General features: G+C 38.9%; 1 protein-coding gene across 1 annotated transcript in view; it reads right to left on the reverse strand.

Annotated features, from left to right (window-relative positions):
• Positions 1–381: 381 nt before the first annotated feature.
• Positions 382–16,434, reverse strand: part of ZBTB10 (zinc finger and BTB domain containing 10) — a 30,974-nt gene continuing 14,921 nt past the window's right edge. Inside the window, exons 3-5 of the mRNA XM_075743823.1 lie at positions 7,560–7,733; positions 5,262–5,437; positions 382–2,501 (exon numbers count right to left, since the gene is read on the reverse strand). Of these exons, the coding sequence (XP_075599938.1) occupies positions 2,196–2,501; positions 5,262–5,437; positions 7,560–7,733 (656 nt within the window). The 3' untranslated portion in view covers positions 382–2,195. The remainder of the gene's footprint in view (positions 2,502–5,261; positions 5,438–7,559; positions 7,734–16,434) is intronic.

Here is a 16,434-nt window from a genome sequence, read left to right on the forward strand (position 1 = left end):
TAAAGCATATTTAGGTGAATCTCAGATATATATATATTTATATATATAGACAGATCTACCAATTGTAAACTATGGTTTTAAAGGGGATAAACGGGATGGAAAAATCTTTATGCTATACTTACATATTCACAAAGCAGAACATTACTTTAACGTTTAAAATACTTTTTCATTCATACCATCTTTGCCCAACTAATTTCTACTTTGGACCCCACCAGAATTACACATTACTCATTTCGGTCTAGAACAATGAGAATAAGATGTATTTTTCAGTGTAAAAAAAAAAAAAAAAAAAAAAAAGGTACCCAACCCTTCCCACCCTCCCCCAAAAAACTAATAAATCTGTCAGGTTTACAATGATGTGGAAACTACCAATGAAACAAGTGGATGATAAAAAAGCATTTTAATTCCCATAAGTGTAGTTCAAACTTATCTCAGCTTCAATCAGCAAAAACAATGTCTTAACATTTTGTTACTGTTCTACTGATGTAAAGGACAACAGTAAAGCTTGTCTCTTTAAATACATACCAACTTTGATCAGATGGAGCACCATTAAGATTCTGTCCGTCAAAACATACTTCAAAGTTATCCACACAACTAGCATAATTTAGTTACCTGATATAAAATAGGAAAAAATATACTCATTTTAAAATTAAACAAAGCTGAAAAATATGGTGACCCTCAATTGTTTTTTATACAGTACTGTCACACTGGCCTAGCTATGTGTCATGATAAATGCTCTGCATATTTACTTGTTGTGACATAATAGTACATAAGATGTATTGTTCCAATGACTGCCTGAATTCATTTGCCTTAGGCTAGACAAGACAGAGGAGTTTAAGATGAAGGTGTAATGTCCTCCCCTCCCTATGAAAGAGGCCTGAAATCATTGGTACAATATTACAAGCTTAGGAAAAAAATCCACATGGCTACAAAAATTCAAGTTTCAATGCCTCCTAGAAAATTTGAAATAAAGAGTGTAGGGAGCACATTACCCTGAAAGGTAGACAACTCAAAGAGCACTATTTTGGCTTTTTTTCTTTAAAAAAAAAAAAAATCCAGCAAATTAAGTCAACAAGTTAAATGTAATTGGTTTATATTAAACACTAGCAACAACCCATTAGGTACAAAAGAATAAAAAATAGTTTGTGTTCATTTTAATGATGAACAATGGGCACAATAGCCTAGTGTCCAATTCACATCACAAACTAGCCAAAAACCGGACAAGTAAGAAATTATCAACCAAAAAGTTGTTTAATATGACACTTTCTCCATTCCTTGTATTTTCAATCTGTGGGACTGAGGTATAACACCAGGGAAGTCAAAATGTTTGAGAGGAGGGGGGCCTTAGAGGAGGGAGGAAACATTTTTACATCAGATAGATACCTTTTAGCATGACTATCTCTTTTGACTAAGTGGCAGAAGAGTTACCCATGCTCTGATCAGTCTATTATTTTCATTATTGGTCACTTCTTCTGAAAGATCATTTTGGAACTGATAAATCAGTAACGACCTTCTTGAAAATTCAAAACTGTGAAGAAACAGACACTAAATTAATGCCATTATTAACTTCTCCAGTGCTTATCACCTATACCGCCTGCCAGCATAGAGCCAGAAGTTTTAACCCCAAATTTCAACATGGTGTTGGCATTATCTGTGATGCATATTTAAATGATTGGCTTTCACCTATCAGAGTACGGGAGAGGTAAGGTTTGTATGGCAAAGACATGCTTGTGGAAACAAGAGCCACTAGCCCAAATTAGCTTCACTGGTTCACTAACAAAGTACGAGTGGATTTGGGAAAGCTGTCTTTGTATTTCCATACCAAGTTGCAAATTTCTTCATTCATGTTAACAGATACATGAATGTGTAACATAAGTACAGTTACTACTATGTCTGAATAGGACCCAAGTAGCTATATCCTATAAATAATAAAAAATACATTTTTCTTTTGATAACTGACTGTAGATGTGAGGACTCTGTATAATTCAACCAAATGGTTGTATGCTGTACAGTCCTGTGCAAATATAATAAAAAAATTAATAATCCTTTTTTGCTATAAGGCTTTGAACCCTACATTTTTCACAGCAACATAACTACCATCCAGCCTGTACCATATTTTGCAAGCCTTCAGTCCAAAAATTCAAATAGTCAATCCATATAGTGTCCATTTCGGCACTCCGAAGTCATATGCTCTGTCAGTCATCTAAAGGCATACAAACTTCCCCAGATTCATCCCATCGAGACTGGTCATTCTGTTCTTCTACATCATCACCAAGCTCCTCATCACCTTCTCCCACTTCGTTTTCCTCATATTCTTCATCCCTAGGGAAATCTGTGTCCTGCACCTGGTCTGCTCCCTCTTGCCCTCCAGGTTGAGATTTATCTGCACAGTCTACACAAACTCCATAACGTCGCGATCCATGTCTTATTCCAACGCTGGCTGCTAGCATGAAAATCTTCTTACACACCATGCATTTATACTTTTTATCCTTTTTATGCACCTATGGAAGAGAAATATTAATGGCTGAAAATATGTATATCAGGTTGCATTTACATATAGTTCTAGAAAGCTATTAACAATAATAATTACTAATATAAAAATTCATTTTGCGAACTCCTCCAAAAGTTACCCCAAGACTGTTCAAAGAAAGAGCAATACTACTAGAGATCCATTTTGACTACATGACCCCAGAACCAAACTACCTGCTTACTGTTCAGCATATAGCTGAATAGCCGCCTGTTTCGTAAGCAGGCAAGTGTCCATTTTACAGCTACTCACTGTACAGAACAAGACTCGGAAAGGCAATGAGAACAGTATAAGCACTTATGTTACACACAGGATCATCTCTCGTTTAGAAAATTGCCTTTACGATTTTAAGTCCTAGAAACATTAAGAACAAGCAAGAGTTATTAAATTACGTGTGCCTTCAAAGAGCAAGATCCTCCTTCCATGACATCACCCTCCCAACACAACCAAACTCAACATCATCTTTCCACATTCCTTTGGTGAATTTTTTGTTCTGTATGTAGAGTGAGCTTCTGTGTAAAATTAGAAAGCTGCTATTTATCAACCTGACTAAACATAAATTTTAATTTTTAATCTGGGATTATGTTACTTGTACAAGTAACTGAATTCAGCAACCACGTATAACAGTTATCATCTTGGAAAAAAAATAAGTTGAAGACTTCTTTCTTCTATCCGGTGTCCTCACAACAGATTACAATTACATGCTTAAATATCTCATTTAAGGTCACACTGAAAAAGTTGCCATTTCAGATAAAACAGAAATTACCACCCAGATGAGGGAAAGAAACCCAAGGTCAAGATACAAATAGTTACTTTAGTCCTGCTGTATAATCTGTACGGCTGATACCACATTTTTTTTTCCTCAGCCTCTAGACTTGTTGTGATAATGTTTCACACAAAGCAGAATGTTTGAGGTGTTTGTTGAATGGGGGGGGAAGTGTTCTGATTCCGGCAGGGAGAGCACACTTCAGTTAGAGCACAAGCCTAGGCTGAGCTCACTCTATAGCTATTTTCACCCTGTCTGACTTCATCTTGTTTCCTGGAGGGGAAAAAGGAATTAATCTTCAGCTACAAGACCTGGTCAGATACTGAAGTCCCACTCTACTCTTCCTCATAGACCAACTACCGCTCACTGTTGCTATCTTTTCTGGTGAGCCACAAAGGAAGTAGAGTAGCTGCTGGGACATGTTACATGGTGTCACCACCAATAAGGTGATAATGACCTGACCTCCTCTACCCAGCCACAGAGCTGCCCCGTACCATCACTGCAGTCGTCTACATACACTACAGAACATAATGTCCTTCAGACTCAGTAATATCAGAGGTACTCCTCTCCCTTCAGGCACCTAAGCGTTCACTTGATGGTATGGGAGGAGGAAGAAAGGCAGCAGTAGCAGGGTGGAAAGATGCATAAGATGAGAGAAGTGCAGTGGAACATAAGAGAGATGCCGGTTCTAAAATTTACGTAAGAGCTATTAGTATATGCCTTTCCTACCCATAGAGCAGTTTAAGAAATACTTAAAATTACTATAGTGGTCTTATACATATGTTCTAGAATTATATCCTGATATGACTTGGGTAATTATTTACTTTTAATAATATTACTGGCTAACAGAAAGCCCTTTTCATGATAGCACAAGCTAGAAAGGAAAGTCAGGAAAACTTACACCAAAAGCTCTTTTCTGCATCCATATTAAAACTTGGAAGCTCACAACCACTGTTTCTACTCACAGAGGAACAAAAAACCAACTGTAAGAAGGCTACAGAGACTTAGGGAACACCTTAATGAGGGAGCAAGGTGGTCCATTGATTCTCGAAAGACTGAGGAAAGCTAACAAAATGGAGAAGAAGTGCAGTTTACCCCATTCCACGTACTAACCTATTCTGAGGATCTGCAAAACATGTTGCGAAATGATTATTTTTTTAAAAATCACAGCTTGGAAAATTGTTATTACCTTCTCATCACCAATATGAACTTCCTTTTATTACTACCCTAAAACGCACCTTGGATTTTATATAGCAAATATTATAATGAAGCCTTAATGTCCTTAGAGACTAGATACGAAGTACCTGCAAAATACCCAAGACAGGCAATACTTTTGCTGGATCCTCAGATAAAAAGTACACAAGCCAAATCCTGAGTTACGCCAACACGCACAGGACAGGGCAAGCCCAACTGCTGATTATGGTATTGATAAAATGCAAGTCAGAAGGACGCTTACTTTCTGCATCTCAGATATTTTTCTTTCTTTCCTAAATCTTAAAGCAGATACTATACTATAGCTTTATCTAGTTGTGAAATAAGTATTTCAGAACTACCCCAAGATATTGTGCAACTGCTGATTAACAGGGTGTCCTCACAGAAAATGGTGATGCAGCATTATAGAAAATGTGCTATTCTGTTGCAGTAACACTAAGCCAGAATTCCCTTTTGTTATCTACAGAATACTTACATGTACTGCATCTCTTTATCACGTCACTTTCAATCATCTTGAAATTATCAGAATTCCAGCAACTGTCTTAATTGATACGGCATTTTCCATTAAGAATATAAAAGGTATAGTTATCACAAAGAGATGTTTATCTTCATCTACTTTAGATTAAGCTAAAGCAATTTACATTCTGGCAAATCAGAGAACAGTTTCTCCCAAATACCAAAACATCTGAAAAAAACATAAAAACCAACTTGTACACGTGTGTACATACACACACACACACTCTTGAGGTTACCTACCAAGGAATGTCTCTTTACATGCTCTCTTCGAGTAAACAGCTTCCCACAGATGTCACAACTGAAAGATCTCACGCCTGTGTGAATGAGCAAGTGTCTCTTTAGTGTTCTTCTGTATTTGGCTACATAATTACAGTGTGGACACTTCAATTTGTTCATGATTAAAGCAGAGGAATCACCTACAAGAAAATAAGCCATCAGAAGAAAAGATGATGAAACACAAAAAAAACTATTTCAATACGTTCTGCCTGGTGCACAAAAATAAACAGGTGCCAAAACAATAGAGCACCCACATGACTTTTCGTCAGCCAAATCAGGACAATGCCTGCCTGCAGAAACCACAAATACTGGTAGGTTCTGCATGTATGATCTTGTGAGAAAAATACCCACTTGTAATCACGGAATTTTTACTACAGAAGTACAGATCAATTCTTTGAAAAGAAGTCTTATTTCATGAATCAGAGTAAGTTAGCTACAAGTTAGCAGTAGTCCATTTTCTAGAGGTTACTTATACCAGAAACCACTTTATTTTGGATTAGAAACCCTCCAGCTCTGCGGCATTTAGACAGTTAGAATCTTCTCTCCCAATATTCTATTTAGAATTATGTGCAGGAACTGCGTGCCAAGATCTGACTCTACAAATAAACGAAAAAAAGAAATTATAACTAAGCAAGAAGGAATATTGACAAAAGGAGTAGGAGAGTAAGAGGTAGCATAATTCTGAAATAGCTAAAAAGGGAAGTTACTGGTTAAGATCTTAGGTATTCTCTACCCAAAGTCTATTTTGTCATAACAGTAGAAAAATTAGAGAGCAGAAAAAACTTCTGGAAGTAGCAATATCCTACTTCTTCCTTATGATGGAAGAGAGCTATTTACATATCCTTGAACCAAGGATAACATAGCTTGCTCGAAGGATACGTGCAAAACAGGTTTACTACAGCTGCCTATTACTGTGTGAAATAGAAAAACACAGGATGCTGTGACAGCTATGAAGGCAGCCACACAGGAATACAAGGATTATTTGAGAATAGGGTATGGACTCAACTTATTACAGGTGAAATAGGTTATGAACATGATTGTAACCATCTAAAAAGCATCCAAAAAGCACTGGCTAAAGCTACGTGACTATATGCATGAGAGTTTCTACTGCTCGTGCCGGCAGGAAGAAAGCAAAAGTAACTGTGTTATGTGCACAGGCCTGCATGCCTATACTAAGATGCTGCCTCCTAGCTTCAAAATCCATCATAACATGGAAGTTAAATTTTGCTAATATTCAAAAGTTTGCCTTGGTATATCGGAGCACTCATGCAAGTTGCATGTCAACATAATGTCACGTAATGGCTTACATGAAGAAAAATAAGTTCAAAAAAGGTTGTAAATTGCAGTCTTATACACATCAACAGGGGTATGTCAGACAGGCAGACATCAGGGCTCTAAGATATATGGGAATTTAATGGTTTAAGAACAGACAGACCTACTAAGACCAGAGTTCTAATCCCTTGCCTGCTAGTGTATTTCACCTTCTGATGACCCAGTTTCTTCCAATGTAAAAACCAAAATATTTGAAGTAAACCATAAACCACATCCCAGTAATAGCTCAAAGTCACAGAGCAGAGGTAGGCATTACTATTACCCAATCCTTAAGATCCTCTTTTTACTGAAGACTTTATGTATTTTATGTATCTAGACAATTATTTTGGATGTGGTGGGGTTTTTGTATGTTTTCAGACAGAATAATAATTACAGATAATTGCTTGCTTGAACTATTAGGAAAGGCACATAAGCTGTGAAAGGGTAGGTTATACAACACAGCTTTGACTGAAGAGGGCTTTAGTTATGGCTGCATTGAATTCATTGCAATGAAGTTTTTATTTTTTAATAGCGAGAAGTATGCTCAGAGATCTACTTTGAAAGTTATATTTAACTTCATATCTTCATCATCCAAGCATTCAATTTCGAAGCCCATTTATCTGTAGTTAGCTTACTAAGAAGGGGAGAGGGAGGAAGCTATGAAATCATTAAAGAACTCCGGTATCTTCATATTCAGGCACAAAACAAGAGCTGATATAAATCATGTGCAGTTTTTACATTTCCATACATTTGAATTCCTTTTTGTCCCTTCAAGGAAGTACTCGTATTTATCATTTGCCTTTCTGGATAATGTATGAGAGAAGATTATGTAAACACTTAATCTTATAAATCTCTAAGCAAATTAATCAAATATTATCTTCTGTGTCACTGCTGGTAAAGAACCCCTATCAGAGGCAAAAAACCAACCTCCTCTCCATCAGATATACTTGCCATTTTCCCAGGCTTCTTTTGGCCAAGATTCTGGCAGCAGTCCGTACTTGAAGTCACTTGAAGTACCCGGCAGCAGTCCGTACTTGAAGTCACTTGAAGTACCCGGCAGCAGTCCGTACTTGAAGTCACTTGAAGTACCCGGCAGCAGTCCATACTTGAAGTCACTTGAAGTACCTATTACAGACACAGTCTTACTTTAGCTTCCTGGGTTCATGTTGTTTAGCAAAATATATATCCTTTTTAAACTGTGACAAAAAAGTTTCAAATCTTAAAAAAGTCATTATAATTTACCCCCCCCCCCCCATAATCTTCAGTACTGAAATGAAGAAATAACTGCATTCCTAGTTTCAATGAAATTAGACCTTTGAACTACTACTCTCCATGGCACCATTTCTTCTCCCTGTGCTGAGGAAAAATTCAAAGCCTTTTTCATACTACAGGAACTTTTATGGTAAGGTTATTTATTCCCTCACTATCATCATGACAGTGATGAATCCACTGGATTCTCTTTACAACTGCTTTGTGCTGTGACTTCATCTGATCTACCACAGGCAGTCTAGCTGGTACAAAAGTAAACATTTTCTACAGGAAGGGTGATTTTCTTTATTGCCTGAAAATATCTCAGTGGTATATAGAGTGCTTTAAATACCTTTACTTACATAAAGTATCCTACAGTTATGTCTAAATCCTTTTTTGAATGATCATTGCCATTACTCTATAACCACATCAATTCCAGAGACCATAATTACTTGGAAAATAAGAGCTTAAAAGACTAGTTTGCATATTTACATTTGGTCTTTAGACAAGCTCTTCATGCAGTTTGCGTAGTCTTTGTAGCTTTTTTCCTCTTTAAAAGAGCAAAATAATTCCAAAGTGAACAGTGCCTTACAAAGAAAAAGATCCTCACTTGTTTAATTCTATGCTTTTGTAATAAGAATTGCATGAGTGAATACTGAATCACTATTACACAGCACAGAGAACTATAAATAGTACACAAGAAGGCTGCGCTAGGCATTTGACAAAATCATATTTGTGGGGCAAAGACTCTTTTGGCAAGAGTGCAAATCAATCTTCCCCCCAATCCCCAAGAGAGGAGTTTGTTGGAAAACATGAACTCATAAATCCATTACTTTCCTCACAGGCACACAGTTGTTAAATAAACTAACTGCAGTGGAAACTGGCAAATTTCCTTTGTCTGGATAGAGCTCAGGTCCTCACACTGGATTCCCAATGCCATTGTTGTGAGAAGTTTTGACAAGGGATTCATAGCAAATAGATATATTTTTACTTTCAAGCCTGAGACCATACATTTTAATAGTCCAAAGACTTTCTTTTGTCCCTATACTACCCATTCTAAGGATTTTTCCAGGAAAAGAATTTCTCTTAGTGTAAACTAGGATTTCATGCAACTAGTTGTAAGCTGTATACCGAAATACTCACAACTTAGTTTTACTGGAAAAAAGTACAGATTACAAATGCTCACAGCATTAGACACATATAGTACTTTCATGTACTGCTCAGGCAGCATTACAGTTGGCAGCAGTGGTTTCAGGTGCAATATAAGACAATGGTTCAAAAGGAACTCAATTAACAAATAGGAAGATTGTAATTCTATCCTGTCCATCAGACAATGGCAAAAAATAAGCAAAGTCGGATCACGACTGCAAAACTAGGTATTCCATTGGAGCTTTTAAAAAGTAGAGCTTAAGCAGACAAAGGAAGAGAAATCCCAGTATTTTAGCTCATCCACCTAGCTATTTTGGTATAGAAAGAAAGGAGGAGGAAGGGAAGTGAACAAATCTCCTTCTTGAAGAGACAAAGTAGTGAAGAAAATATTTTTAATTTTTTAAATTACTGACTAATAGCTGTTGTTATGTCCAAAAGAGGCAAGAACTCCTTACGCTAATTTGGAGCTATGGACTCCAGCAATGGCATCTCACAACCGTTCAAGGAATAGAACACAGATACCCTATAGACATGCCAACTACACATTCCTTTGAGGTGAGCAGTAAAGCTTCCTTCATGTAATACACAAGAAAGGATTAGCGAGGAAGCAGTGTTGTACAGTTCTGGGCAAGAGCAAAGATAACTTGACCTCAAGGCTAAAAGCCTCCAAATTAAAGCAGGCTTCAAGATCTAGCAGAGAAAAAAATAAAACCACTTTTACAACCTGTTTAAAATATTAGACCTTTTCTTTATAGGTTCATTGTGGTTCCAGTTGGGATAGAGTTAATTTTCTTCATAGTAGCCAGTATGGGGCTGTGTGTTGGATTTGTGCTGGAAACAGTGTTGATAACACAGGGATGTTTTCGTTACTGCTGAGCAGTGCTTACACAGAGCCAAGGCCTTTTCTGCTCCTCACACCACCCCACCAGTGAGTAGGGTGGGGGTGCACAAGGAGTTGGGAGGGGACACAGCCAGGACAGCTGACACGGACTGGCCTAAGGGATATTCCATACCATATGGCATCATGCTCAGCATATAAAGTTTGGGGGAAGAAGAAGGAAGAGGGGGGACGTGGTCTAGTGGAGGGTGTCCCTGCCCATAGCAGGAGGGTTGGAACTAGATGATCTTTGAGGTCCCTTCCAACCCAAACCATTCTGTGATTCTATGACGTTCAGAGCAATGGCATTTGTCTTCCCAAGTAATCATTACACATGATGGAGCCCTGCTTTCCTGGAGATTGTTGAACACCTGCCTGCCCATGGGAAGTGGTGAATGAACTCCTTGTCTTGCTTTGCTTGTGTGGCTTTTACTTTAGCTATTAAACTGTCTTTATCTCAACCCACGAATTTTCTCACTTTTACTCTTCTGATACTCTCCCCCATCCCATCAGGGGGTGGGGGGAGGAATGAGTGAGCATCTGAATGGTGCTTAGTTGCTAGCTGGGTTTAAACCACAACAAGGTTCGTCCCCTCTAATAGACCTGTCCTGTCTCTAGTTGACCAGTGATCAAAATATTTTAATCACTTCCCCCCTTTATGCGAGGACTATCTGCAAGACCCAAGGGACCATGCCTTTACTGCTCACAGATGTAACATATATGCTGAGTAGAGGCAATATTGCATAGCTTCCTTCAAAATAAGCATACATCAAAGACTGACCATAAGTAAGAGCTGTACCAAGCTGAGCACATTTACAACACTGTCACTTTGACAGTTCTTCTGGACTTAAGAGAACACAAATTGAATTTCATTAGGAACACTTATGCTCATAGTTGGTATTGAAGTTTGAGGGAAGTTAGGAGCTCAAATCCCTGCATATGTCTAGATCTTAGCATAAGACTCAGCATAGAGCCAAACAGACTTAAGGACTGTAGTCTAGTGTAGATAATACTACTAAATCTTTCTACCTCCAATTTGAGGAAAAGACCTGTTATAACATGAAAGAACACCAGCACAGATACCACAAGAGATAAGAGGTTGCTGCAGACACTTCAGTCTCTGCACAGTACAGGACTAAGTAGATCATAATTAAACCTAATGCTTATTCTTAGAATAATTCGTTGACCTAGAAAATCTGCTTTCTAGATTAAGCACACATATAATGTATTCAAAACAAAACAACAAAAAAGGTACTTTTAATGTCTAATGGCTTATCCTTACAGGAAGGCATAAATTGCACTTCCAGTTGCCAGTCTATATGTAATTCCTAGCCTCTACTAGTTTCCCTGGGTGGACATATAGCCTATAGTCAGATAAGCTTCTGATTGTAGCTGAGCCAAGTATAAGATGTTATGGACCCCTGTGGCTCATAACATCTTCTCTCATTCCTCCTCCCACCCAGGCTACTGTCCCCTGAAACCTGCTTGCAAAACTGCAGATATTAGTCATTGTCTAACCTGTTCCTGTCAGCTTAAACCCAGATGATTTTGATAGGAGACTGAAAGCAAGTGCATATGCAGTTCTACTGGTAGACAGGGTATGGTGCAAAGGGGGAAATAAAAGACAGCAGTGAGAAATATCTTAAAAAAAAAAAAGGGGGGGGGGAGGGGTTAATTCAAAGCAGTAATGTTGTGTATCTCCAGACCAGGTCTTCTTACCAAAACTGTCCTCTGATTTAAGGATATCTTTTTACAGGTTAGTTGATTCCTAAAAGAGGTGTAAGTTAATAATTCAAATGTCAATTAGCCTCCAACATCTATCCATTCTTCTACCATGCATGAAGAGGAGGTTTCTATCAGTAACCTGATCTTATAAAAACCAAACAAATCCAAATTAATAAAAATAAGACTGAATACAAATAAGCTGATTAGCTATCACAGCACTAAAATTCTCAATATATGTCAATCTGAGAAGAGATAGAGACAGTCTGAAATACAGTGAAGTGGTTGTGTAGGCTTTTACACAACAACAAAAAAACCTAACTCAAACTTTATGGAATGATTTTATGTTCTACTGTGTGTGTTCTCAGGAAAAAGGATAACCAGAAGTCAGACACACTGATTTTCAGTTTTGCAGGCGAGAGGTAAGGGAGTATCACCAGAAAGAATGCATCTGAGCGGAAACATCCTTAGTTTGACAAGTTTTGCTCTTTTTCCGTAACCAGAAATATGCTGATTTTTTGGGAAGAAAAGGAGACATTACTGAGTAGGTGATGATCAAGGAGATTAATGACAGGATCAACAACAGAAGCCATTGAACAGGTTGTTATAGAAAGGGATATGGATGTAGGGTGCACTGAAGGAAAAGATACAAAATTTTGCATTAGATGGAGTTGTCTAATGAACTTAACTTCTGTTGTCTTTATACATCACCACTAAAAACAGCACCAAAAGAAGAGAAAATGTTTTTCCACCAGCTATTTCTGACATTGGCTGCTCATTCAGATCAATTAAAAAAAAAGACAGAAAATAGACAGGATAAGTTATTAGGCCATAGCTCTGAAGGATTGTAAAGAGAGCAGTGGTAATCTACTGATACAATCTGGATTGCTATTAAAGAGCTGGATTTGCTGCTTATGTTAGGTAGCATGACAGAAAAAACAGCACTGCCAAAACTGACAGACTGGGAAGGTGGGGGAAAGAAAATATCTTGTACTCCATTTGTTCCCAGAGTATTACATTTTAGTCTTGCGTCTGAGAAGGGGTCAAAGCACATTACTTCTCAACTGCCTCTTGCAACAGAAGGCTCAAACTTAAGACATTTTGTCAATGCAATCTTATTCATACTCCCAACTGCTCTTAATTTTTACTATTTCTTATTCATGAAAAATCTGTTTTACTGCCTTGACTATGGAGGCAGATCCATCACCAACTAACCCTGCCAGATGACCATCAACTGATGCCAAATACATCACCCACTTGGTTTTTCAATTTGCTTATGATATATTCCCTGAAAAACTCCTCCCTGAGAAAGGTATGCCATTCGCATTAGAAAACTATTTTGCTGATCTCTCCCCACAAAGCCTACATCATTGAAACACAAGATAGTAGGACCTTTCCTCATCCAGATCATTTATTTGTGGGAGAGTATTGTTCTCGGGGACTATCAAACTCAAACAAAAATTTAGGTCTGAAGAGACTTCTGAAAGTCACCTAGTTCACCCTCCTGCTCACAGCAGGACTAACTTCAAAGCTGAACTGTATGCTGCTTTGGACTTGGCCAAGTTTTCAACATCTACAATGACAGAAGATTCCATAAACCTCTAAGCAGCTTGTTCCAACACAATCGCTCTCATAGTCAACAGTTTTCTTCATATACAGCTGTAATTTCCTTAGCTGCAACTTGTGACAACTGACTCTTGCCCTTTCACTGTGCACCTCTGAAAAGCATTTGGGTTCATTTTCTCTATCATTCCCTTAAGGAGGCAGAAGATGGTAGGCAGACCCCTCAGCCTTCTCCATACTAAATAAATGCAGCTCCTCAGCCTCTCCTTGAGCAACACGTTCTCCATTCCCCTAACCACATTAGTGCCTCTCCACTGGACTCTCTCCATCTTGCTGGCATCTTTCTTATACTGGGCTGTCCTAAACTGGGCACAGGATTTCAACTGTGGTCTTGCCAGTCCTGAATACAGGGGTATTACTATCACCTCCCTCAGCCTGCTGGCTATGTTCTTGCTAATACCACCACTATGAGGCTAGCCTCCATTGCTTGTAGGATGCACTACTGTTTTATGTTCCGCCTGCTGTCCACAAGGAACCCTTGGTTCTTTTCTGCAGTTACTCAGGTACTGAGTTACAGCCACTCAGTGCTCAGCTTGTACTGATGCCCAGTGTTGTTACTTCCAGATGCAGGACCTGACATTTGTCTTTGCACACCATCTTGGGCATTCGTCTGCCAATTCCTACAGATTGTTGAGGTCTATCTGAACAACAGTCCAGCCTTGCCCTCTAGCTTATCAACCATTCCCACCCAATTGATGTCATCTGCAAACTTGCAGAGTGCATCTTCTGTCCTACTACCCTGATCACTGAGGAAGCTGTTAAACAGTATGAGGCTCAGTAAGCTATTTCAGGAAAACAGCCCTTCTTGACTATCAAGAAAACACCTTCATCCATAAACTTCTGGACTATGCTGGGAGCTCAAGGGCCAGATCATGAACATTACAAACAAGCCAATTTAAGGATGTACCTCAAGAGCTTTCTCAAGTATTCAAGAGATAACTCAAAGACTTTCAAATACAGACATTTCACATCCCATTTTCATCAAGTCTTATATTTAAAGTGTTAATATAAGTAGGACTTTCAAGGAGATATACACCTGAAAGGCTACATGAAACTCTTAGGATTACGATCCTTCAACAGAGTAAACACCACCAACCATTCTAGATATTCTGGTAACCAAATTAAATGTCTTGGCATTACGTTCTGTTCCTATTTTCTTGCTCTTTGAAAAAAGCAAGCATAGAACAAATCCAAAGAAATGAGTTTGACTTGTCCTCAAATCTGGCAGTTTCTCCCTAATGAAGGGGTAAAAAAAACCCCCCAGCATAAAAAGAGGAAAATTAACCCTAATACAAGGGTCCTCTACACAGTAAAGCCATTAGCTTCTTTCTGCATCAGCATTATAGAACTGCTATTACTACCATTTTATCAGCTACACATTGTAGCCTGTAAACATATTTTCTTAAAGGAAGAATTAAATGTCAGCTTGAGGGACAGGAAATGGAAGTATCACTGCATCGTGATCAAAGACCACTGATGTCACTGTAGTAGAGACAAATACACCAAGAATGGATATGGGTCTTCATTTGTATTTATTCTTATGTAAAGACATGAGTACAGATACCATTGTGTGTAGAGACTCTTTTGGTCCAAATAACTTTTTATGCTACAACAGTTGAAAGGAAATGCAAAGGACATCTTCACTTCATGTTAGCTTCTCTAATCACAGGCAGTCTTAGAAGCAGTAGCATAATTCCCTTGTGTTGAATTGGCATCTCAATATCATCCATTCCAGACTTACTTTGCCAAAGCCCAACTTTTGTCCAGGAATACCAAGGGATTTTGTCTTTACACTGGGCTTTGAAGAAAAGTAAGGTAGAAGACAGAGGTGCAAATCTGTAAAAATACCAAAGCAAAAAAGAAAAAACCCAACCCTTCCAACAACAAAAAAACCCCAGATACTTCCTTGGGAACTCTACATAAGAAGATCTGAGATTACATGACAAACTAAGCTTGCTAGATAGGTGTCATGCCCTCCTTACAAAGTAACATGCAACATTACACCCTAAAGAAAGGGGATCAACTCAAGTCACAAGCGAGCAAATGTGTAAAAGACTGGAACTTTTGCACAGCTCATACCTCTCACATACATTTCCTGGGCTGCATCAAAAGAGGTGTGACCAGCAGGTCAAGGGAGGTGATCCTGCCCCTCTACTCTGCTCTTGTGAGACCCCACCTGGAGTACTGCGTCCAGCTCTGGGGGCCCCAGTACAGGAGAGACATGGAGCTGTTGGAGCGAGTCCAGAGGAGGGCCACAAAGCTGATCAGAGGGCTGGAGCACCTCTCCTATGAGGCCAGGCTGAGAGAGTTGGGATTGTTCAGCCTGGAGAAAAGGCAGCTCCGGGGAGATCTAACTGCAGCTTACCAGTACCTGAAGCAGGCCTACAGGAAAGATGGTGAGGGACAACAGTATCAGGGAGTGTAGTGACAGGACAAGGAAGAATGGGTTTAAGCTGAAGGAAGGTCAATTTGGATTCGATGCTAGAAAGAAATTCTTTACTGTTAGAGTGGTGAGGCACTGGAACAGGTTGCCCAGAGAGGCTGTGGATGCCCCATCCCTGGAAGTGTTTAAGACCAGGTTGGATGAGGCTTTGGGCAATGTGGTCTAGTGGAGGGTGTCCCTGCCCATGGCCAGGAGGGTTGGAACTAGATGATCTTTAAGGTCCCTTCCAACCCAAACCATTCTATGATTCTGTGATCTGACCATGAAAGACAACTGCTGCTTAACAAAGGGGTTTTTTTCCAGCTTTGAAATACACGTTTTTAAGAACACCTCCTCAACCCCCTGCTGAGCCCTGGGAATACCACGAGTGACTAAAGTTCTGCAATTGTGGCTGCATTTTTACAGTAAAAATGGCAACTCTGATCTTGCTAACTCCCCTCTCCATTGTTGCCAGTATGATAGGATGAAGCTTATAACTAACAAAGCTGCACCAGTGAAGGCTAGTGGTTAAAGTGAAATTGTCTGCTAAAGCTGTACTCCTACCTATACATTTACTGCGAGAACTACAATGAGCTTTAGGGTAAATGCACAACATAAGCTTGCTATGCTATAGTATTCCACATTTAGTATAAACTTTCTACACTATGAACACATTTCTGGTTGGATATATTTGCTAATACTTGCCAGAAACTAGCAGAAGTAAGAAATGTTGTCTGCCTCACCTGCACCCCAAAAAACAACCCCAAGTTCTGTACAGAAGAATT

Source organism: Balearica regulorum, chromosome 2 (assembly GCF_011004875.1).
Source record: "Balearica regulorum gibbericeps isolate bBalReg1 chromosome 2, bBalReg1.pri, whole genome shotgun sequence".
Classification (NCBI taxonomy): Eukaryota; Metazoa; Chordata; class Aves; order Gruiformes; family Gruidae; genus Balearica; species Balearica regulorum.